Source organism: Mesocricetus auratus, unplaced genomic scaffold, assembly GCF_017639785.1.
Source record: "Mesocricetus auratus isolate SY011 unplaced genomic scaffold, BCM_Maur_2.0 Super-Scaffold_100020, whole genome shotgun sequence".
NCBI classification, from domain to species: domain Eukaryota; kingdom Metazoa; phylum Chordata; class Mammalia; order Rodentia; family Cricetidae; genus Mesocricetus; species Mesocricetus auratus.
The window spans coordinates 22,267,034-22,292,892 of NW_024429201.1; the positions used below are offsets into that span (position 1 = coordinate 22,267,034).

The 25,859-nt window shown below is 37.6% G+C and overlaps 1 protein-coding gene across 3 annotated transcripts in view; it reads right to left on the minus strand.

Annotated features, from left to right (window-relative positions):
- Window positions 1-25,859, minus strand: part of Cert1 (ceramide transporter 1) — a 98,467-nt gene that overhangs the window by 43,999 nt on the left and 28,609 nt on the right. For all 3 annotated transcript variants that reach the window (XM_040728809.1, XM_040728808.1, XM_005065631.4), the window contains exon 3: window positions 14,880-14,996. In XM_040728809.1, the coding sequence (XP_040584743.1) occupies window positions 14,880-14,996 (117 nt within the window). The remainder of the gene's footprint in view (window positions 1-14,879; window positions 14,997-25,859) is intronic.

Below are 25,859 nucleotides of genomic sequence, written 5' to 3' on the forward strand. Positions count from 1 at the left end.
AACTTTGAGTCACACCTAATAAATGACTGACAGACCTAATGTGAACATTTTGCCAGATTTTCATGATTATTTTAGGTATGGATGCCCAGCCTTTTGACATTGCAAGAGGATGCTGTCAGTCATCTACAAAGCTCCCACATGAGTTTAAAACAAAGTCACAAAATAAAACTCCTAATGGGTTTGAAGTAAGTTTGGTATTTGGTGTTGGGCCACATTTATAGCTATCTTCAAGTACATGCAGCCCATGGCTTGTACCAGCTCAATATCTGATCCATGTTTGAGATCACGGTTTTTAATATTGTATGAGGCAAAGGACCAAATATTTTGATTGCAATGGCTCTGTAGTAAGTTTTGATAACCAAGAAGCATGATTTCTCTACTTAGTTCATTTTAAACATTGTTTTGGTTATATGGAGTCTTGCCAGTCTCCCAATAAACATTGGACAAATTTTCTATTTCTGTACAGAAATGTCATTAGGAATTTGAAAGCACTGCATGAGACACAGTCATTCAGATAGACTTGAAATAGCAACAGTATTAAATTACACAAACATAGACCACATGTTGCCTTTAGCATCTTCTTTCACCTTTTGAAATATTTTTATTTATGTGTATATGTGCGGGCAAATGTGGAGGCCAGAGGTGTTGGATCCTCTGAAGTGGGAGCTACAGGCAGTTGTGAGCTGTCAGACGTGGGTGCTGGAAACCAAACTTAAATGCTCTGGAAGAGCAGCAAGTACTTGTGAGTCATCTCTTCAGTCCCACTCCCTTCCTTCCAAGAGTTAAAATTCCTTTAGTAACTTGGGAACAGTGGTGGTCTGAAGGAGAATGGCTACCATAGGCTCATATATTTAAATTCCTGGTCCCTGATTGGTAGAGCTGTTTTAAGAAGGATTAGGATGTGGGCTTTCTGGAGGAGGTATGACTGTGGGTCAGGATGTAAGTGCTCAGTTTCCTCCAGTGTCCATGCTTGCCTGCTTGCTGCAAAGCTTCTACCATGATGGTTACGGGCTAACCCTCTGAAGCCCCCAAGTAAATGCTTCCTTTTCTAAGTTGCCTTGGTCATGGTGTCTCATCACAGCAACAGGACAGTAACTAAGACCGAAGCTGGTACCAGGAGTAGCATATTGCACTGACAGTCTTGATCATGGTTTTTGTTGGTGGAATGTGGAATTTAAGACTTTGGATAAGAAAGACAGCTGAAATGCTTTAGGCAGAGCTTAATGGGTCAGCCTAGTAGCAATGCGGAACATTACAGTGATGAGAGCAATGTAGACTTTGGAGGCCCAGCTCAAAGTTTCACAGGGAAACAATATTAGTTGCTAGGGTAGAGACTATTCTTGTGATATTTTACCAAAGAAAGTGGTTGCTTTCTGCCTTCTCTGAAAAATCTGCCAGAGGCTAAGTTGAAGAGTTTGGGACTAATATTCACAGAGATTTCAAGTCAATCTAGTAATAACTGTGTCACATGGTTATTAGTGATCACTCTTATGCAGATCTACAATGAAAAAGAATAAATGGGGCAAAAAAAAAAACCAACAAAATGTACAGTTTAAGGAGAAAAAGAGCCAAAAAGAATGTAATGTTGAAGCTCAAGCCTGTGCTCAAGGATATGATTAATTTAAAGAAAGGCCTGAAGCTAAATGGTATAAAGGGAGGGGTCCTCAGGGAGAGACCCCTCTTGGCTAATCCTGCCATTTGTGAAATTAGTCTTAAGGAATTATCTGTTTCTAAAGAGAACAACAAAGGAAATTTTATGCAAATGTAATTCAAGGAAGGGGTCAGACTATACCCCAAGCAAGCAAGAACTTGGTAGCTTCAGCCATGTGGTTCTGACTTTAGTCATGAAGCATACAGGAGCAGGGGGTTGTGGAATCTTCCTCTCAGAGGTTACGGAAAGCTTCTAAAGCCAAGTGAGTGGCAGGGGAGTCTCTACATGGAGGCCCAAAGAAGCCATTTTGAGAATCTTTGAAGGCGAAGTAAGTCTGAACTGCATTGGAGACCTCAAGATTTTGGGAGATGGTCAGAGTCACAGGACACTTGCCAGGTAGAGCTGCAGACAGGGTATAGAACCTGCCCAAGAGAGATGTGCTACAGTCAACAAAGCTGGAAGGAATGGCAGACCTGAAGAGCTACTACCTAATACGCCCGTTAGTATAAGACACAGAGTTACAGGATTTAGAGTTTGTCTTGCTGGGTTTCAGTCTTGCTTTGGTCCAGTATTTGCTTACTACACACCCTTTCCTTCCTTCTAGAAAGGTAATATATTTTCTGTGCCACTGTTATAAGTATGTAATCTGTCTTTTGACTTTATAGGGTGCTATAGTTAAAAGATTGGCTTGAGTCTTAGAATAGACTTTGGACTTTTAAACAATGTTGAGACTGTGAAGGACAATGGAGACTTCTGAAGTTGGACTGGATACATTTTCATTATGATAATGGCTACAAGCCTAAGGGGGCAAGCGAGTAAAATATGACAGTTTGAATGAGAATGGCCCTCATAGGCTCATATATTTGAATACTTGGTCCCTAGTTGGTAACTGTTTCAGGATGGATTAGGAGGTATACCAGTAGTAGTAGGCTTTGAGGTTTCCTAAACACTTGTCAAGCCCAGTCTTAAGCTCTCTGCCTCCTGCTGGTGAATCAGGATGTAAACTCTCAGCTACTGCTCCAGCGCTATGCCTGTCTACCTAGACATGCTTCCTGTCATGACTTTCAAGGACTAACTTTCTGAAATTGTACAGCAAGTCCTCAATTAAATGTTTCCATTTATAAGTTGCCTTGGTCATGATGTCTCTTTATAGCAATATAACAGCAACTAAGACAGGAATGTTTTTTTTTTTATTCTATCTTCTTTGGCATATACCAACTGAACACATCATATATTCTATAATTCTCAAAAATATAATTCTTAGAAATATAAGACTGCTACAAACACTTCAGGGCTACTAAGCATGCATGTTATCTACCAAGAAAGACACAGTGATGCAGAGAACATACCATGTAGTTCTGTTCCAGTACTTATGAAAACCAGCAAGTGCTCTTAAGAGTCATCTCTTTAGCATCTCTTTCATTCTTTTGGCAGTCTTCCCTGTTCAAGTCTTTATCCATTTCAACTAATTCCTAGTATTCTTTTTGATGCTATTGTGAATTTAATTTTTGTTATTTACTTTTCAGATTGTCATTGCTACTGTATAGCGATGGAAAGGTTCTATAACAATCCCAAATAGCACCACTGACTGGAGACCAAGTGTTCAAACATGAGCCTATAGGGTACATTTCTCAGTTAGATCACTACAGTTCAGGCTAGAGAGATAGGCTTAGCAGTTAGAAGCACTGATTGTTCTTTCAGAGGACCTAGGTTCAATTTCCAGTATCCAACATGGCAGCTAACAACCATGTGTAATTCCAGTCCCAGGGGATCCCATGCCCTCTTCTGGCCTCCCAGGTATCAGGCATACACACAGTGAACAGACATACATGCAAACAAAATATCCACACTCATAAAATAAATAAAAATAAAAAACACAACCACCACATAAAAGCACAACATGATCATATTATGATGAAAAATGCATTTAGTGCAATTTTAAAAGTCCTTACAGTATTTTAGTTTTAACACTGTTTCAAAGTCCAAAATGTCTTTTGAGATTTAAGGCAAACTCTTAACTGTGAACCCCTGTAAAATCTAAAAGCATGTGGCAAAATTCCAATATTCAATGGCATATAGTATATGTTCCTATATTCCAAAAGGAAGGAAAAGAGCACAGTGAGAAAATACTGGGCCAAAGCAAGACCAATACCCACCAGGGCAAACAACAAATTATTTAGCTCTATACCTAATGTCTGGGACTTTAGTTTTAAAAGGCTTAGGTGGATCTGCCCTTCCAGGTTTGTTGTATGCAAGATACATCTCTCTCTTGGGCTGGTTAAATTTCCTATATGAAGCATGAGATGGTGTCTCATGGTTCTGGCATCTCCAACATCTGGATGCTCCTCCTCAAACCTGACTTCACTCTTTTTAAGTTTTTTTTTTTTCCTTTGAGTACTTCATACAAGAGGACTGCATCTATATCACTCCTATAACTCCAATTTCTCTCATTTCCTTCCCCCACAGTTAACGATTTCTTGTTTTTTATTGCTACTTACACATATACCTCTGTATATATGTGAATATACATATACACGCATATTAACATATATGTATATACTGAATCAAATTATCTTTACTTATATACTCATGAGTTCAGGACTGACCACTTAGAACTGGATAACCTATGTGGAGTTTGTCCCTGGAGGAAACTGATTTATCCTTTTCCAGTAAGTGACTACCTGTAGCTCTTCTTCAAGGGAATTTCTTCTGTTTGTACTGGCATGTCAACTGGTGATGGTCTTATGCTGGTTTTTTCAGGAAACCTTTTTGAGAATTCATGGGTATATTTTCCATGTCATGTCTAAAAGTCACTACTGAACAGTAGACAACTTGGACTTATAATCTTTCTATCCACTGTTTCAAGATTTTCACTGAGCCTTAGGTGTAAGGGTTGCATTGCAGATGTATCAATTAGGGTGGAAAATCCTTAAATCACTTATTCTCAACATTTTGACTAGTCTCTATGTGTTACAAAAAGAAGCTTCTTTGATGAGGGTTGGGAGCTTTACTTAATCTGTATGTATAAGTATTTGGAAATAAGCTATATTATATTCAGAACCTGGAAGTAGTAGCCTCGCCTCTAGGATCTCTCTAGTAACTGGCTAGTTTTATAGCATTCAGAAAAATTCCTTCCTACTGAGCAGGCTTGAAGTCCTATTAGAGTGTTATACTGACACAACTGCACTAGTGTGGATATCTTGCTGGCTCAGTGATCATTGTGGTTCATAGGCTTTCCAATTGGGAAGGACTACCAATGGCTTCTCTCCCTTGAAAACTTGCACAGCACCTTTTAAAATGAGGAGAGTCACCACTCAGGAAGAAGGCTTCCAGGTCAGTTCTGGCCTAATTCCTCCACATCCCATGACTGAAGCTTGCCAAGCCAAAAATTTGCTTTCACTGTTCCACCTAATGAGCTTTTAGGGTCTCTGATTAGTGACTCCAGTATGGTCACATGTCATCTGGCCTCAGCATCTCTGAAACCTAGAAGGAAGAATCCACGAACCCCCACTCTGTGTTTTTCACATTTCCAAAGCTCACTGTCAAGTCTGGCTCTCTTCGACCACATAGCAGCAGCTTTCTAACCTTGAATCAGTTGCTTTCTTAGGATTTCTTTCTTCACAAGCTGGAAGCTTAGCTAGGTGAGATCTTGCCAAGAGGGCACCCTTCCATTGTTTCAGTGGAGATCAAAAAGACCGCTCCTTAATGGTGCCAACTCAACAATTACAGCCTCAAAGCAAGTGCCTTGGCTGTAACATTTAGCTTCCTAGTGCTCTTTTTCTCTCCAAATTGCATATTTTGTATTTCTTTCAGTCCCACTCACTCTTTTTCATTGTATTTTATTACATAAGAACTATAAGTAATAACCATGTCACAGACCTGATATTATGCTATGATGAAATTAACTTGTACAAGAATTTAGTCCGTTACGTTTTAATTTAGCTTCAGGGAAGGTCTTAGCACACTCTCAAAGGAAGCAAGCAGATTCTTTACCAAAATTTCTCATGAATGTCCCCTCGCCTAGTTTCTAGCATAGTCCTTGCTTCTCTCTGAAACACTATGATCCAGACCACCATCTTCTGATTTCCTCTCAGCACTTCCTGTCTGCCAGGCACCTAACAGAAAGGCAACAACACGATCTGCTTACAAACTCAACTGCAGGTTTAGTTCAGAGTTCCAAACTCATTCACATGCCTTCAATAAACATGAGGTCAAGTTCTTCACAACAACAGACTATTCCTGATAACAACTTCCATACTGGTTGCTTTGTGTTGCTGTAACCAAAAGCAAGGTGTAGATGAGAAAAGTGCTTCATATGACTTATGGTTCCAGAGGGAGAGTCCATAATGATGAGGAGGGCATGGCATCAGGTAACCAGTGCAGGTCACTGAGCGAGCCTATTTTCAACCACATGCAGAAAGCTGAGAGTGTTGTAATGGCTAATCTTAGTCATCAAGTTCACTGTGTCTGGAATCAAGTAAAACCCCAAGCAACTGGGCATGCCTATGAGGAGGGTTTTTTGTTTGTTTGTTTGAATCTGATTATTTGAAGTAGAAAGACCTACCCTAAATTTGGGCTAAACCTTATGGTGGCAGCCCTCGTATAGAAGGATGCCAAAGAAGGAAGTTTTTGCTTTTTACCAGTTCTTACTGCCTCTGGAACATTCATTCATTCATGTTGTTATCACTGGTATTAGAACCTATTTCTTGAGGATTCCAAAAAAAGACTAAAGAGCAGCAGCATTCTAGGAGTCTCTCAGGACTCCTAGATTCCTGGGACTGTTGAGACATTCTGGTGGGAAACAGTCATTGTGAGAGTACTTGAACCATTTCCACAGCCTGTAAGCCGCTCTAGTAAACCTACTTTTTGTTTTCCCCTTCCATGATTTTTCCATTCAACTGTTAACTTTTATTTCAAGTATTTTGACAGTCTGCTCAAAAACATATCTGTGAATTTGGTGGTAAATAGCTGATCCTATGGAGCATGGTTCATCCAAATTACCACATGCTTATATCAATTTGTTCACTGTTAGCTAGGCTACCAAACTGTTGGCATATTATTCTTTGTAGTATTTTCCTACAAGAATTTTTGTAAACTAGTAGTAATGTTGTCTTTTTCATTTCTGTTCTTAGTGTTCTTCTTTTATCTTTTAATATACCTGGCTAAAGGTCTGTCAATTTTAAATCTTTGCTAAGAGACAACCTTTAGTTTCCATGATTTTTGTTTTATACTCTATACTTTATGGCTCCCCACTCAACATCATGATTAGTTGTCTTGAATTCTTCTGCTGGCTTTGTGTCCAATTTGTTTCCCTAAGTTGTATAATCAGTTTATTCCTTTGTAATTTTCTGTTTTTAATACCATATAGGTATACATTTCTTCCAAAGCACTAATTTTGGTATATTGTGGTTTCCCTTTGTTTGGTCTTCAAGCAGTTTCTCATTTTCTCTGGGATTTATTCTTCTGTTCATTGGTTTTTGGGGACTATGGTTTTTTTTTCTGTTATGAATTTCAAGTCCATCCAGCTGTGGTTAGATAGGATGCTTTATATGACATCTTTTTAATTTACCAAGATATAGAACTGTTGTAGAGAATGTTCCAGATACACCCGAGGAGCACACACAATATTTATTAGTCTTTTTACTATGCTTAATCGGTCTACCCTGAGTATTTTCAATTATTAGTATAGAAATGTTTTCCCCTTCAACTGTTAGTTTTTGTTGCATGTATTTTGAAGATGTGCTAATAGGTATCTTCTTGTTATGTAGTAAACCTTTTATTAACATATGTCATCCTATTTTGTCTCCTGTGACCTGTTCTGACTTAAAGTCTATTTTATTTGATACAAATATAGCCACTTAGATTGGTTATTATTAGGATGGATTTCTACCCTACCATCCTGAAATACTTTCATGGTTTGTGTTTGGAGTCTTACAAACAACAAAAAAATAGGAATTTTTTTTTTTTTGCATTCTGTCATTGTCTATTTTTTCACCGGAAAGATTAACTTAAAATAAATACTGATAAGGAAGTCTTTTCTCATTTCCATTTGTTTCTCATGTGTTTTCTTGTCCCTTTCTGATTCCATGTTTCATGCATTACTGTGTTTTTGTTTTGTTGACTTGGGGAAATATTTTGACTTTATTTTTTAAAGTTTTCTTTTTATGTATCTTTCTTGTTTTCCTTTGAAGTGCTAGGGATCAAACCCAGAACTGCTAGACAAGCATTTTACTGAGCTATATCCCTCTATTGGTATATTTCTTAGTTATTTTCTTTGTGGTTATGAAATTGCAGTAAACAACCTGAAGCTACAATAATCCAACCACAATTCACTTCAGCTTAAGTACCTTACACAGAAATTATAAACTACAGTTGTTGTGATGACAGTCTTGGTTGTCAACTGACCGTAGGTGGATTCAACTAAGACTCAAGTCTGGCCACTCCTGTGAAGGATTTTCTTGATCAGGTTATTTGAAGCAGGAAGAGTGCCCTTAAATGTGGGCAGAACTCTCTGGTGGCAGTCCAGATAACAAGACATGGAAGAAGGAAGCTTTTGACCTGCTTGCTTTCATTCTCTCTGGCAAGTTCATCTATCCTGTTGCTGCTGTGACATTCCTTCATTGATAACAGGAACAACTTCCTCAAGTTTCTAACATAGACTGAAGACCACCAGCTCTCCAGGAATCACCCAGAACTTCAGTGCCAGAATGGGACTGCTGAGACGCCTAGGCTGAACTGAACAACTACTAGATTCTCTACCTCAAAGTGTGAGGCAGCCATTGTTGAACTCCTCAGCATACAGTAAGCTAGTAAATATAATAAATATCCTTTTTAATTCATGCATTCATTCTATCAGTTCTTCTCTTTTAGAGAAGCCTAATAGAGTCACACTACTACTAGATCTTAGCCTAATAATAATTTTGAAAAATATGTAATAGTCTCTTATGTAGAAAAAAGGAGCAATTATAAACTGTTGTTATAATGTAGCTAGCTTTTATAAACGCCATGTTTTTATCTTTATTGAGATCTTTATTTCTTCATGACTTATTTTCTAGTTTGCTTACATCTTACCTTGCAGGGTCCCATAAACATTTCTTGAAGTATGGGTCAAATGATAGTAAGCTCAGATTTTCTTTATCTGAGAATTTATTTTTTTCTCTCACTTTTGAGGGAAAATTTTGCTAGGCATAAAAATAATAATTTGATATCCATTTCCTTTTAGTGATCTGTATAGACAGGCTGCTGCATTCTGGCCTCCAAAGTGTGATGAGAAATCTGCTGACAATATTGAAAATCCTCTGTGTATGATGAGTTGTTTCCTCTAGTGGCTTTCAGGATTCTCTTTGTCTTTGGGAAGTTCAGCTGCCTTGGTATATACACATCTTTGTGTTTACCCTGAGGTTCTCTGAAAGTTCTTAAATGTTCATTATATCTGTCTTTTATCAATTTAGAGTTTTCAGCTGTTTTACTTATTCTTTTGTTCCTTTATCCCCTTACAAAACTCACAATGTGTGTGCTGGTCTGCATGTTAGTGGCCCTGACTCCTGTATGCTCTGTTCTGTTCATTTCTTTCAATCTCTTTATTTTCTGCTAGTCAGATACATTTCTACTGTCATATATTCAACTTCACGTTTGCAGGTGAATTTTTCATTTATTGTATGTTTCAGCTACAGAATTCTCTGATTCTTTTTAGATTCTCCATCTATTGAATTTCTATTTTTCTTAATATTCTTTGTTTCCTTAAAGCATCATTAAAGCAGTTGTTTTTAATGCTTTTCTCTGCCAGGTTAACCTTCAAACTGTTCTCCAGACAGTTTCTGTTTTGATTATTTTTCTTTTGAAAGCATCAGACTTTTCTGTTTCTTTGTATGAATAATAATTATTTTGCTGTTACAAACGGGAATATTTACATCTAGCAATGTTCTCTGTCAACTGGACGTTCTTCCTTCAAAGCTTTAACACTGTGTTACAGGGTGTTTGTGTTACTGTCATTGCCTCTGTGCCTGAGATAAAGCTGGGGTGTTAAGGGAAAGTCATCTTAGGGCTTACCTAGTCATCTGTGTTGCTTCGTGTCTATTCTTTCCTTTTTTTTTAAAAAACTTTTTATTGATTCTTTGTGGATTTCACATCATGCATCCCAATTCCAGCAAGTCATTTTCTAATTTCCCTTTTATTCTCAACAGTTTGAAAACTCTTCATTTGGCTACCAAAAGTGAGGGAATGGAATTGAAAAATCACTTCAAAAAGCTAGAGAGGCGGTTCAGCAGTTAAGAGCACTGGCTGCTCTTCCAGAGGACCCTGGTTCAATTCTCAACACCCACATGGCAGTTCACAGCTGTCTGTAACTTCAGTTCCAGGGAAATCGATACCCTCACAAAGACATACATGAAAGCAAAACACTAATGGACATAAAAATAAATCATTTTTTTCTTAAATCACTTCAAAAGAAAGGGGAGAGACTTGCCATAAGTGGGGCTATGAATATAATAACCACTTGCTCACTTCTTTGCTTGAACAGCAATTAAAGTCACAGGACACATTCCCCATATTATAAAACAGGGTTCTTTGTGCTCAGTCTGGCTTCCACAGACTAGGTATATGGCTGAGGAGTGCCGCGTCCGCTGTGCAGCCTATGTCCGAGAATGTGCAGAGGGTGTCGGGGATTGACAACACAGAGACTCGTTCAACGGTGTAAAGAAAGTTTAAGCAGGCCCCAAAAAGGCTCAAGAAAACTTCCCAAGAAAGGCCTCCCTCCAGAAAGGCTTCTGCTCTCTCTCTACCCCTGGCTGGTTTGGCTCTGACACCAGAAACTGATTTGGGTGTGTCAGAAGAGGCGGTTAGTCTTTGGACAAGGTCGAGGTCAGGGCGGTTCCTGTGGGCCAGCCCTTTTCAGGAACTTATTGCCCAGGGCATTGTATTGTTTTTAGTAAACATGTTTTTAGTAAACATTGTTTTACAGCTGCCTACTCCCAGGCTGATGGGGAAGTGGGTCTCTGAACAAGGTCTGGTGTCCCCACAAAGGAGGGTAACTGCTACTGTTGCAAGGGCTGAAACTAGCCAAAATGAACAATAACCTGTCATTTATACCTATCCTGAATCCTAGAAGCTGCAAGCCTTCCAAAGACTCCAGACTTGCAAAGTAGTTCCTGACATTAGATAGACTTTGTAGTATGATGTTTTTATAGGTTGGCAAAAAGGATTTCTGCTCTGTGGTATCACCAAATTCTCTCCTATAAATAAGGGATTGAAGGGCTGGAGAGATGGCTCAGTGGTTAAGAGCACTGGCTGCTTGCTCTTCCAGAGGTTCTGAGTTCAATTCCTAACACCCACATGGCAGTTCACAACTATCTATAATGGGATCCAATGCCCTCTTCTGGCATACATGCATAAAGAGCACTCATATATACATAAATTAAATAAATAAATCTTTAAAAAAATAATGGATTGAAAGGAAAATATACATTTAAAAAGGAATGTTTTTAAATGAAGAGTAACTTTAGGTTTTAAGGCTTGAGGTAGTTTTTTCTATTTTTTTCTCTTATAATTAAAACATCACAGAGTCTGTAAAAATCTATGTAAGGGTAGATTTAAAACACAAACTAAGACCTGCCAGATTTAGCCATATAGGAAAGATTTTCAAGTATGAAGCCATGAAAAATAGTTGAAATTGCTGGGCGGTGGTGGCGCACGCCTTTAATCCCAGCACTCGGGAGGCAGAGGCAGGCAGATCTCTGTGAGTTCGAGGCTGGGCTGGACAGAGAAACCCTGTCTCATAAAACAAAAACAAAAACAAAAAGGTGAAATTAATTAGAAAGAGATAGCTATTATAAACATTTTAGGACACTGTATTTTGGATAACATTTTACTTACTGATGAATGGTTACATGATCCATTTTCATCTGTATATAAAGTGGAAGGTGTAGGAGTGAACCCCACAAAGCTATCCGCCCATGAGGGCGGGGACGTGTAAACTGACACAGGTAGATATAAAAGAAAGTGAAAGGAAAAGGAACCTCCCTTTTTTCTCCTGGAAGCCAGTTACGCTTCTAACTCCTGGTCTGTGTGACTCTCTCTCTCTCTCTCTGATAAATAAATATATTGTTTTCTATATATAGCATCGAATACCATTATATCTGGTTATAGGAAGGAACATCTATTTTTGAAGGTACTCTAAAAACAATACTCTTAAATGTCTAATTATTCCTTTTATCCCTCAACATATCAGAGGGGTAGGTCTGTAAACAATCAAAAATTTAAAGGGCTAAGAACTGGAGAGTAATATAAGTATTTCTGACACTGGCCTTACTTTGGTCAATTATATATATATATGTTTTATATGTCTGAAAACTTACAAAACTGTTTGTAATGACTGGGGGTATATTCATTTATTCTAGTATCTATTCTACCTCAGTACTACTATTTATCCATCAATATCAAATGAACCAAGAACATTTGCCAAGCAATAAAGGTAGTATAAATAAAAAGTGCTATTTAGACTATCACTTAAAGACCTGAAGGAAAAGAATCATTTTACATTCTTTAATATTTTAAAGAAACATTTTTTCTCACTTAGTGTTGAATATATACATAAAGTTAGCAAACTGTCTCCACTACTGTCAATATGTGTAAGCAATGCCACCCACTATTACTTTTCCTTATCAAATATGGACAAAAAAACAGAACCCCATCTGTTTTAGTGACTGCCAGAAATCTTCCCATCTAATTAAAAACTCAAATACAGCATTAAGCTATTGTACAAATGGCATATATTTGTATCATATAATTCATATAATTTAACAACTTCTATGGAAACATTACGAGATAGTTACTTAAATATACAAATATTTTTCCCCTCACCTGTTTCTTATCCAAAGAAATATTTTATAAATGAATTGTAGATTGGCAAAAGTAGGAAAACAAGTTGATAATCCCATATTAGTCACACATATAGTTCATTATTAGTGGACAATATGTGGCTAAACACTTTAAAAACTTATCAGTCTAATACAATATACAACATAAGACACATTTTCAGGACATTACACTACGATGGATTAGAGGAAGAGCTCTGGAAGGCAGGCAGACCAATGTATTTCTCACTTAAACGTTTAAGACAGCTCACTTCTGTTGCTTCTCCCTCTCCAAAGCAAAGGGTGTGATTTTTCCTGCCAAGGAGAACTGCAGGACTTTCAAACCTCCCTCCCACCAAGGCTTCTAGGTTTGAAACAAATCAGTCTCCTTGCTTTGCTTAATTCTTCCTCCAAAGACAACATGCTACAATTTACTGAAACTAGTGACTCCAAAGCCCTAGCTTTTCCAACTATATTATAAAAAGAGACATTTGACACTTTGTGTGTGTGATCTTATCTATTCCTTATTACAGCTTTAATCAGAAGTACCTCAACTGACAGTTGAGAAAAGCCTGGGAGGTTAGTCATAAATGGCCAAAGTCACATGTAGCAGAGGGTGCTGTGAGTCCAGGTTGGCTTGGCTTCAAAGCAATGAAATTCTAAAACACTGGCTCATCTTATTTTTAAATAAGAAAAATGACCATATATTTTTCATGTGTATACTCTCTTATAAAGTTATAACACCAAAATAACTAAGACTTAGTAAAGATTTTAAACCAACATAATATTAAAGTTAAGGGAGGAATTTATCATAATTTTCTAAACTCAAAATAAACCAAGAAAGGAAATGGAGAACTAATAAATCATTGGCATCAAGAAGTATGTTCTCACAGCATACTAGATGAAACTGGTTTTTCTTGTTTTGTGCCACCTATGTGTTTTGTGGCTGTTAAAAAAATGAAACAGGTGTTTCAACTCTAAATATGTGAAGCTCAAGTGAACAAGCACAGACAAGTATTTGAACAAGCACAAATTTTCTTAGGTCACTTAAGGATGGTGTAATGACTACAGAACTTTACCTCTGCTTTGCCATATCACTGAAATAGTAGGAAGGTAGACTATTGGCATGTTTTAGTTTATTTATCACATATAGCAGAAGTCAAAGTTTAGCTTCAAATATATAGACATGGCCTCAACATTAGTATCAGTTTCTGGATGCTTTCTATAAGGTAGATTCATAGTTACAAAATTCAAATGATTTTCAAGTGGTTGTATTATGAATCTGCTCAAATGATTTATAAGGACTATACAAATTAACACTGACACTTTTAAGCATTAGGGTCTTACAACTCAATGTTATTCTTAAAGTCATTCCAATAAGATAAAATTTAAAATATTATTTATAAAGCATATCCCAAACAAAAACAAAAAAATCAGGTGGGCATGAGGGTGGGTGCCTTTAATCCCAGCACTTGGGAGTCAGAGGCAGTTGAATACCTATGAATTTGAGGCCAGCCCAGGTCTACATAAAGAGTCCCAGGACAGAAAGGGATACATAGAGACACTGTCTCAAAAAACAACAAAATCAAGGTATAGTTTATGAAGCAGGTGTATTTTTATTTCAATTAAGAATTATTTATTGTGACAAATACCTTCGTACAATTGAAGTGTCAGACAAAAATACTATTCTAAAATGTCTATCTGAATGTTTTAATCTTTACCATCCACCAAATAGTTCCATTTTTCAGTAACATACTTCCTAGTTCTTTATATTTAAGAACCAGCCTGTCTTCATTTTAGGCTTAAAAGCCATCTTATAGTAAAGACAAACTAGGTTCATTCCTGTTTATAATTAAACCTCTGTTTCTCAAGGATTGGGCCATGCCCAACTGTAACCTTAACAACAAATGGTTTTGAACTGCCTGTTCTAGGAATGGAAATCATGTCTTTCTTTCAAAAAGTTGTTTATAACCATTTTGCAACCCCACCTTTGTTTCAAAAGGTTATATGACCACCTGTTATTATGACTATCTCGTTATGCCAACCTTGCAACCATGTATTTGTTTCTGGAGGGCATTAGGAATAACTTGTTAGGATGTTCTGCTCATATAACCCTGCCTATTTTGAAACCCCTTACCCCTGAGCTATAAAAGCTATGTCTTCCTCACATTCAATGCTGTCCTCTCAAACCCCACCTTAGGTAGAGGCACTGGTGTACACGAATAAAAAGGCTTGCTTTGATTAATTTGGCCACAATGATTTGGGTTGGTGGTCTTTTTCCTCCCATCTTTGGGATTAACAACTTGTGAAGATTACAAGAGTCATCACCAAGAATACTACTTAGACTTCAATGAGCAGCTAAACAACAGCAATCTTACCTTGTGCTGTTCAATGGCATCTATCCACTGTTGCCTGTGATCTGGGTCCTGAGCACGAAGATACCAAACACTATCATTAACACTGATATCAAACCGACATTCATCAAAATCATGAGGCTGGGGAAACAAAGAAGAAAGTGAAAAGCAAAGTTAATTATATTCTTAGAAGTGCAGTTCCCTTCAGCACAAAATGTGAGCACAGTCTGAGAGACTCCTTTTACTTTTTACTTTTTCTACTCAAATAGCTTATTTCAAGATGTTTCACACACTATTATGTATAAAATTCAAGTTTCATTCACTACTCACACAAATGATTTGACATAATCTATAAAAATCTATTAAAATAAACTAATATCGTTAATCAAATGATTCAAGTTAGCTTAAGAAGTGGGAATATCATCACCAAAAACCATAATTTACAAAATTTCCCATGCTTTATTACTTAAAAGTGAATTCCAAAGGCTCAGGAGACATTAACTCCCAGAAGAGTTAATACTGGAAGCTAATGGTTGCTGGGGAAGGGGAAGACATTGTTTTTAGTGTTGCTCATGTCCCTCAGCCATACTCATACAAACACTCATAATTAAAATCGTTGAGTCACAAATATAAAAGACATGGAAGCAGAAGTTGTTTAGTTGTTGGGAAAGGGAAGGGGATCACTGTGAGTAGAAGGGGATGGGAGAGGGGATGGAAGGGAATATAAAAATGTATACATAAATGAAATGTCACATGAAAGCTAATTATGGATAATTAATATATGCCAACAGAAACTAAAACATTAAGAAAATCCCCATAACAAATGGGTTTATACAATGAAATTTACAATTGAGAAACAAGTATTAACATTTCCTTCCAAATATTTGAAAACGAACTTTTTACATATCTAGAAATATTTACGGTCATAAAGTTCCCAACGAAAACCAACAAATAAAGCAGACAGTGAAAAATGATAACCAAAGACTGGAGGAAAGCATGTAGCAAAGTGCGAATGTTAATGGAAAGGTCGTTTTTGGTCTGGTGTTTTGGACTGCTGGGAAGAATACATAGAATGAGGGCTGGTGAGATGACTCAGTGGGTAAGAGTGCTTGCACACAGGTTCGCTACCTGAGTTTGATCCCTGGAATCCATGAGAAGGAAGGAGACACCAGACAGACATCCCCCGATTTTCACATGTGTGCCATGCATTTCCCACTTACCCAAAATACATAAAGAAACTGTTTTCTTCCCCACTGTGAACATAGGATCTTTAAGTCCCAATAAAATTAACAAAGTGAGAGAAACCGGCTCCATGGGATAAAAGAAATGATAGACTTGGTAAGACAACATGCTAGAAAAAAAATTGATGATGATAAAGCTTGATTGACTGAATTAAGCTTCATTTTGTACATCAACCCATTCACACTATGAACACAATAGATTGCTTGGCTTCATTTAAACTCTCTTTCTGAGACAGGGTGTCATTCATAGTCCAGACTGGTCTCAAACATGTATGTGCTCAAACATGTATGCCTCAGCCTCCTCAGCACTGGGATTAAGGGATGTACCCCAGACCCTGCCCGACCTTCACTGAAATTATTACTTCTTTGTTCATTATGTGTTAATTTTGCTTTTTAAAACCCTATCAAAATATTTATCTTGATTATTATATGTTCTGATGTGCCCTTAACAGTTTAAGGTTCTGGCAGGCCCTCTCTGGTCTTGGCATTAACAAGTATTACTAGAAAAAAAAGTGAAGGATAAAGGGTGAAAAACTTTAAGAACTAGTAAGGCATTTCTTCTTCCTAAAGGAGGGAAAAGAAGACTTAACTTTTTTCTTTATTGTGATGGATGTAGGCATACACATACCATGAAGCACCTGTGAGCAGAGGACAACTTGCAGGAGTCATGTCTCCCTTTCCCCATGTATGTTCTAGGAATCAAACTCAGGTCATCATCAAGCTTGACAGCAAGTGCCTTTATATACTGAGCCATCTTGCCAGCCCAAGACAAGAAGTTTTTAAAGATAAGGCAACTTGAAATGAAAAGTTACAGTACAAGAAAAGCAAGCAAACAAAAAACAGTTGTAGTAACAATAAATTAAATAGACTAAATTTCAAAGGCATGGTAAACATTTGAAAAATATATACATTAATAATATATTTCTATTCTACTGTCTTAGTCAGTACTCTATTGAGGAAAAGACAAAACAATGCAATTGATATACAATATGGGAAATGCAAAGATATTAAAGCTATAAGAAATCCCTCAAGGTAGAAATATGAATGGAACTGAATATGGGACAAATGATACAGTCATTAAAAGACACTAATAGGAGCTTGCAACCCCATATGCCCATTCCAAACAATGCTGACTACCTTCTGCTCCTATAAAGGTACACCGACATAGGTGTACCCATAGATTATATGATCATACATATACCAAACACACACAAATAAAATTATGTAATTTAATCTATAAGGGAATAAAGGGGGTAGGGCCTCTAAGGTTATTACACATCAGATGTCTCTTGCTGAACCCATAGCCTAGTACAGGGATCTCCTGGGTCTGCCTCTGGAATGCTGAGATTTCCAACAAGGTGGCCAACAAGCTTGCCTGGCTTTTATGTGGATCCTGAAAACTCCAAACTCCTGTTCTACAATATGCAGTAGCCAAAACATTATCTACAACACCAGCTTTCAAATCACATATTTTTAAACAGCACAGTGTGGCAGCATTTTGAAAGCAGCAGAAAGGTAAAGATAGAAAAGTTTTGCCAGGTTTAGTGTTAGTTAATCCCAGACACTCAGAGGGTTGATGCAGAAACATCGAGGTTCAAGGCCTTCCTGTGACACACAGTCAGTTCAAGGCCAGCACAGTGTCTTATTAAGATATTTCAAAAAGTAGAGAGATGGACTACTGCTCAGTGGTAGAACATTTGTCTAACATGTATAGAGCCTAATTTTGTTTTTTGTTGTTGTTGTTGTTTTGTTTTTTTAAGCGAAGAGGAAGTCAGAAAGGAACAGGGAAAGGGAGAAGAAGGAGATAGATAATATTAGCCGGGCGTTGGTGGCGCACGCCTTTAATCACAGCACTTGGGAGGCAGAGGCAGGTGAATCTCTGTGAGTTCAAGGCCAGACTGGTCTACAGAGCGGGTTCCAGGACAAGCTTCAAAACAATACAGAGAAACCCTGTCTCGAAAAACCAAAAAAAAAAAAAAAATCCCTTTCTTGCTTCCCAGAAGGCCTAGAACCCATGCACAAGATATGCTTCACCAATTGATGTATTACAGGAGACTAAAAAGCAGTTAGATCTTTGAAAAGAATGCAACAGGGCTGGAGAGATGGCTCAGTGGTTAAGAGCACTGGCAGCTCTTCCAAAGGACCTGGCTTCAATTCCCAGCACCCACATGGCAGTTGTATCTAAGTCTAGTTCCAGGAGATCTGGCATCCTTATACAGACACACATGCAGGCAAAAAAATTAAAGAAGAAAAAATGCAATAAAGGAAAGAAACAAAGGGACTCCTCAAGGACAATGAAAGAGAAATAGCAGCAGCAGAGTCATGTAGAAAGTCCAACAGTAGTTATAGACTAGAACATATGACAAGAGGCTTTCAAAGGGATTTTTCTAGTGTATAAAAAGTCACTTGGAAAGATTATAACCACTGGATTATCAGGCGAAACTGTCTACTTTTTCATTTATTAAAAGCATTTTTTTAAACCTCACTGAACATAATAATACTTGTCAAATAATTCTAGTAGGCAGTTCACCTTGAGTCTTGCATTTGTTCAGGTCTTTTCCATTGAAATAATAGCATTTGCAGGCTATTTCTCTGTTATATTTTGGGTTGATCCTGGGCAATGTAAAAGTTAGACCTTAAATTCTGAATTTTGTCCTATTACTCTCAAAAAGATTGCATTTGTTCTAGCTGGCAACTCCATGAAACTCCAGTTGGTATTTGTGTTCTGTGTTAAACAGACCACTGGGATCTCAGTTTGGCTGCTTTGTATCTGGCCTATACACATATTTGCCCTCAAGTCAAGTGAAGATGGAGGAATAGATTGAGACTTAAAATTTGAGATTCCTCTTCTCTAGGCTGCACGGGGTATCTGTTACAGGTTCAGCTGGCCACAGATTGATAGCTGGGTTTTTTGTTTTGTTTTCACCAGAGATCTGACCTAAGTTCTGCCCAATTTTCAAATATCTTACAAAATACTCAAGAAGAACTTGTAATTATCTAAGTTTAGGATCTTCTTCTTTTCCACAAACACCCAGTATTAAAATTTCTATGCCCAACACAAAGACAATTAAATAACTCCAATTAGATACATACACTATGAATCAAACAGCATCCTAGATTACAGACAATAGAAATTGATCCTTGTTTACATAAGGAATTTATGTAGAAGCTATCTGGCAGCGTGCATCGCTAATAAACAAAGAAAAGAATCAGATAAACTAGGCAAAAAGAAAAAAATCCTTGCAGAAACTGCACCACTTTTGACATTTGTATGGCAGGGCTGTTTACTTTCTGGGCCTTGCAAACAGCCATTGCTTAGCACTGCTGCCACTAGAAACTCCATGCGGACATGCCAGCACATTCCAGAGAAATCCCCTTGTCTACTGCTTCTCTGTATGGTTTATGTATGGTTATGTATGTATGTGTGTACCTGTGCATATGGTAACAGAGATGGCTGTCTGGTATCTTCCTTCATCACTATCCTTTTTTTGTTTTTTTAAAGGCAGAGTTTCTTGCTGAACCTGGAATTCATCAATTTGTCCAATAAGCTTCAAAGAATGTTCCTGCTGCCATGCCCCGCTCACCTAGAACTGGGGTTACTGATGTGAATCAACATGCCTGGCTTTTTATGTAGGTACTAGGGGTCTGAACTTAGGTCTTCCTGCATATACAGGAAACACAAATCTCCCCAACCTCCCATCTCTGTTTCTATTTAGTAGTGTTCCAGAATCAAAAGTATACAGCAGTCTAAATGTCTAATTTTCATGCCTATATGCTATTTGGGGAGGTAACCATAGAGAGATGGTGGGTTAAAAGAGAAAATTAAGTATCTGGCCTTTATAGGTTATATGTGGGAGATATTCTACTCATACAGAACATCTTAGAAGGAGGACAGCTTATTTTTACAATAAAAAAGGCACTAGCTTTTCTTTATACCTTGATCAAATAAAAGAGTAATGAAAACATACTTTATGCCTCTGAAAGTTCTTTTATTATACAGGGATGTGGAGAAAGGGGAATACTCCTCCACTGCTGGTGGAAGTGCCAACTCATACAGCCACTTTAGAAATCAGTATGGGGGTTCCTCAGGAAAATGGGAATCAGTCTACCTCAAGATTCAGCAATTACACTCTTAGGCATATACCCAAAAGATGCACATTCATATCACAAGGACATCTGTTCAACTATGTTTATAGCAGCATTATTTATAATAGCCAGAACCTGGAAGCAACCTAGATGCCCCTTTCTTTAATGGATAAAGAAAATGTGGTACATTTACAGAATGGAGTACTACTCAGCAGAAAAAAATGGAATCTTGAAATTTGCAGGCAAATGGATGAAACTAGAAGAAACCATACTGAGTGAGGTAACCCAGACACAAAAGAAAACATAGTATGTACTCACTCATAAGTAGATACCAGACATAGAGCAAAGGATTACCGGCCTATAATCCACAACCCCAGAGAAGCTGGGACACAAGGAGGACCCTAAGAGAGACATGCATGGTTCCCCAAGGAAGTGGAAGGGGACATGATCTCCTGAGCAAATTGGGAGCACACAGGGGAGTGGGGAGGGAGGTAAGAGAAAGAGGAGAGGAGGAGGGGGGCAGGAGAACATGAGGGATCAGGATGATCGAGTTCGGGGAAGAATAGAGAAGGAGAGCAAGAAAAGAGATACCTTAATAGAAGGAGCCATTATAGGTTTAAAGAGAAATCTGGCACTAGAGAAATCTCCAGGGATTCACAATGATGACCCCAACTAGGAATCTAAGCAATAGTGGAGAGGCTACCTTAAAGGTCCTTCCCCTATAATAAGATTGATGACTACCTTATATGACATCCTAGATCTTTCATCCAGTAGCTGATAGAAGCAGAAGCACAGCCAAGCACTGAGCCAAACTCCTGGAATCCAGTTGTAGAGAGGGAGGAGTGATGAGCATAGGGGTCAAGACCATGCTGGGAAAACCCACAGAAACAGCTGACCTGAGCAAGTGGAAACTCACGGACCCCAGTCTGACAGCTGGGGAACCAGCATAGAACCAAACAAGGGCCCCTGAATGTGGGTGTCAGTTAGGGGGCCTGGGAAGTCTATGGGGCCTCTGTTAGTGGAACCATTATTTATCCCTAGTGCGTAAGTGGGCTTTGGGAGCCTGTTCCCTATTGACAGATATGCCCCAAATGATATGACAGACTTTGATGATACCCCATGGGAGGTCTCACCCTCCGTGGAGAATGGATGGGAGGTGGGATGGGAGCGTTGGTGGGGGGCATGGGAGGATGGGAGGCAGAGGGAACTGGGATTGGTTTAATCAGGTAGAAGAGTTGTTCACACAGTAAAGCAACATGAAACTTACATACTTAGAAATAAATGATTCCAGGTATTTGTTCAACCTGAAGATGGCTAAATTTAGGTGCACCCTAACCCTTTCACAGAATACATAAGATTACTGCCACTGTGCAGTGTAACCCCAATGAAGGCAGAGGTGTTAAAGAAAGTCAGCTGGTTATATTCAGAACCTAATATGGGTATCCTGATCTTGGGAAAGTCTCCACAGTCCAGAAAATGAAAGAAACCTTCTTCAAATACAGAAACTAGATGGTATCAGTGCCCCATATACAGAGAGACTAAGTCCTACAAACCATGAATCGAAGGGATTTTAGCACGCATCAGTGAACATGCACTACTACTAATTAAAAGATTTACAGTGAGAAACAAAATAAACAGATATTTCAATCCTGTGGTAAATATGTCCCTTTTAATAATTGTATATAGAGAAAATCAAATGATCATATGAATCAAGATAAGGAGTTACAAGACCTCATTTTAATGGCTAGTAACACCAAACATAATGTTTCAATTTACCTTTTAAACACTTGAATCTTGTTCATTGCTCCCTTGGGTCTTAATTTTAACATATTAAAAAAAAACCCTACAGGTATGGGGAAAGAACAGCTCTATTAGCTCCACCAACTGGCTCTGAAGGCACTTTCACAAAACAGGATGACCCATGGAGAACTATGACAGCAGTTAACACAAACTTGCAAGCTTACTTAAAACACCTGATTTTTGGTATGTGATTTAGGGGTGTGTGTGATGAATTTTGTTGTTCTTGATGATAAATTCTGCAGACAGCAATGTATTACAAAGTCAAAAGGTTGGGCGTTACCTGGGTGGGGTCACTTTTGCCTGAACTTGCCAAAGATCTGCTTTTTCATATGTCTATGCTTCTCTTTGGAACTTACTGCCAGATGATTTTCTTCTTTTTTATTTTCCCTTTGAAGCAGGGGCTCACTCTTTAGCCCAGGCTGGCTTGAAACTAGTGGCAATCCTCCTGCCTCAGCCTCCCAAGTGCTGGAATTGTTAGCATGAACTACACCTGAATTTGCCACGTGAACTACAATGTGGCAAGCTAGTTTTCTTTTACCAATTAACGGGTTTTAACTGAGGCTTTCTTGTAACAGCTGGTTAATATAGAACTTTCCCCTGACACGTTAATTTCTAGCTTATTAAGACCAAGGTATGTTAATCTTAGATAAGTTATATAAATTCTCAATTCTTTATTGATAAAAAGGAGGATAATAATAATGCTCATCTTACTGAGTTACTAAAAGGATTAAATTTATAAAACATATTTTATATGTAAAGCATTTTAAATGATGTACAGCACAGTAAAAGCATCCACACATTTATATGTAAATATAAAACATCTACATGGGAAAATAAAATCAGGGATTTTAAAAAAACAACAACTCTAATTTGGCCTTCAAACAGTTTGCTGATTATCTAAAACATACTTAAATTCATGTATGGAGATTAAATATATATCTTGAAAACACTAACACATGTAGAAAAAAAGAAATTTGTTTTAGATATTTGGTACTCTTAAAAGTTTTATAGTTGTGTTAGTATTAAATGGTTACAACGAGACAGTGATCTCTTTAATTACAACTTTTAACACAAGAATTCAGAAAACTCTATCTCAACTCTACCCAAACTTAACAGAAATCTTGATTTTGCGCTCTTCACTGTATATTCACTATATTCCCACATATTTAGTGTACCTAACAGAATGAGTATTAAAAGGAAAATCACATCACCCTTTTATTGAGACCAATAACTAACTCTCTGACCTACTTCACAAGCCTTTTTATTTGCTCTTTCCGGAACACTGCCCCCCAAAGATAGACACTGCTACTTCCTAAAGGTCTCCACTCAAGCGAATCCTCCTTTGCCACCTACAATGTCCATACTCTACCTCCAACAACACCTCTTCCAAGACACTACCCACTTGAAAATAAGGAATGAGAGCAAAGGTAATTAAGTGATCAAGATGGCAGTCTACTAATTATACTAATCCTGTTAAGGATTAGAATCCTGAAATTCATCTGCTGGTTAGACCATGGCCTCTCCTAAACAATGAATGCTGGGAATAGTGAAGTATTTTGATCTGTTGTTTTGTGTGAATAACACCGTTTCCTTAGAGGCACAACTGATGTCTTGTCCAATGTCATCATGGAGTATATTACAACCAAAAACAGTAGAGAAAAATGTTTTGTACAATACAATATTCTGTCAGCCTATTTAGTTCTAAATCTCCTATATGAACAATACCTCAAACCTTTCCCGCAACTATTAACTTATCCAAAATGGTTTTATCTGGGGCTGAAGAGGTGGATCACTGGTGAAGACAGCACCTGCATGGTGGGTGCTCAACCCTTTGTAGTTCAAGCCCCAGGGTGTCTGATGCCCTCTTCTGGTCTCCTTGGGCACAGACATACCTACACAAAATACCATACACAAGACAATAAAAAATTTAAAAATAGATATTTTATTTTTCACTTCTTCAAATGTGATATTTATAGATGACCTTTGAAGGTAAAATAAACAGATAAAATTGTTTTCTCCTACTCTGAAGAGACTACATATAAACTCTGAGATAATAATTTTCTCTCTTTAAAAAGTGGCAGTATTTTTATGTAGAGCTAGTTTTTCTTAATTTAGTAGTCTTTGTGAACTCTTTTAAGTAAACTTCCAAATGCTTTCCTGTGTTAACTCTTCTTTAGATTCTGCTTATTGGCTCCTGTCTTACTTAACCTTTCTCTGGTATAGTATATTAAGAGTATTGCTGGAGCTCAAAATAGGATATAACGTAATTATCTTTTATAGGAAAAATGAATTACTCCCTCTTCCCCCCACACAGAGTTTACTATGTAGCTCTGGCTGGCCTGAAACTCAGAGATCAATCTCTCTCTGCCTCCCTAGTGCTGGAATTCGTGTCATTATGGTTGGCTGTTTCCTACTTTCTAAGTGAGATCCCCTAAGACTACAATCTATATAAACTGATATTATCAAAACCTTCCCCAGAATATTATTTAAAATCTCGTAGGATACTTCTAAATACTTCTTATTTTGTTTTGTATGGACTTATTGCTTACTCCCAAATCCTGATAATAACCATGTATACCACAATTAAGTTTATAGGCATTGGCTTATGGAAAGTGTGATAAGTTCTTGCCTTACCCACACCAAAACCAATATACTAATTACAGCAAGGGGTATATTGCAGGAATTCTAATAAACTATTGTATATAGAAAAATTATATCAAAGATGAGTCAAACCATACATTCAATAGAAGAAAAAATGGTTCATTTTATAAATGTACAGGGTTGGGGCTTAAGAGGTGGCTCAGTAGTTAAGAGCACTGGCTGCTATTTGAGAGGACCAGGGTTCAATTCCCAGAACCGATTTGGTGGCACATAACCATCTTTAACTCCAGCTCCTGGGGCTGAGTCCCTCATCTGGCCTCCGCAGGTACCAGGCACACACACAGTGTACAAGCATTGCAAGCAAAACATCCATACACATAAAATCAACAAAAATTTAAAAAATCATGTAAGATTTGTGGATTGCATGATAAAGAGAGACAAAGCTCATCAAATATTTAGTAACATACTATAACATTAAAATCAAAACCCAACATTTAGGAATTAAAAATAAAGGGGATCTGAAGCAACAGTCAAGACTGCACAGATTACAAGACACATCTACACACCTCCAACATAAGACACATACACATTTATATGTATATACAACCTCTGAAGTTGAATTTCCTTGCTGCCCCTATTATTGTTTTCCAGATGTCTAAGACGCATCTTAACATAATCCAATATTCATCATCTTATTTACCTTTCCAAACTTTCCACAGTTCTGTAAATGGTAACTACTGGTTGCTTATTAGTTCACTTATTCCTCTCATACCCAGAAGAGTTCATCAACCAATTGTAATTCTTGTCAGCTCTAGTTAATAGCTTTCTAAGGCTATCTGGTTTCCTTTTCAAAGTTATCCTATTAGGAGGATACAATAACACCTCTTCTTAAGCCTTCAACAACTCATTTCACTGAGCATAAAAGTCAGAGTTCTTATACTGACTTGCAAGTTCTATACATTCTGGTCCTCCCACTCTCCTCTTTTCCTAATACTTTGCTCTGATCTACTCTATACAGTTATGTTGTCAACTTCAATAAACCTCGCTAGGCCATTTACAACTGCTCCTTCTTTTTTTACATCCAGGAAATAAAGACATGACTCACATCGACACTTATTTTCAATGTAGCATAAAAAAAATGGCACAAACATTAAAATACAATACTTTGCCAGAAGACACCTTGTCAGGCTACCCTACAAATTAATGTGTTAAAATAACACAAGTTCCTATAAAAATGTTAACAGCTTGAAAAAGTGGAACCTAGAAAGAGACTACT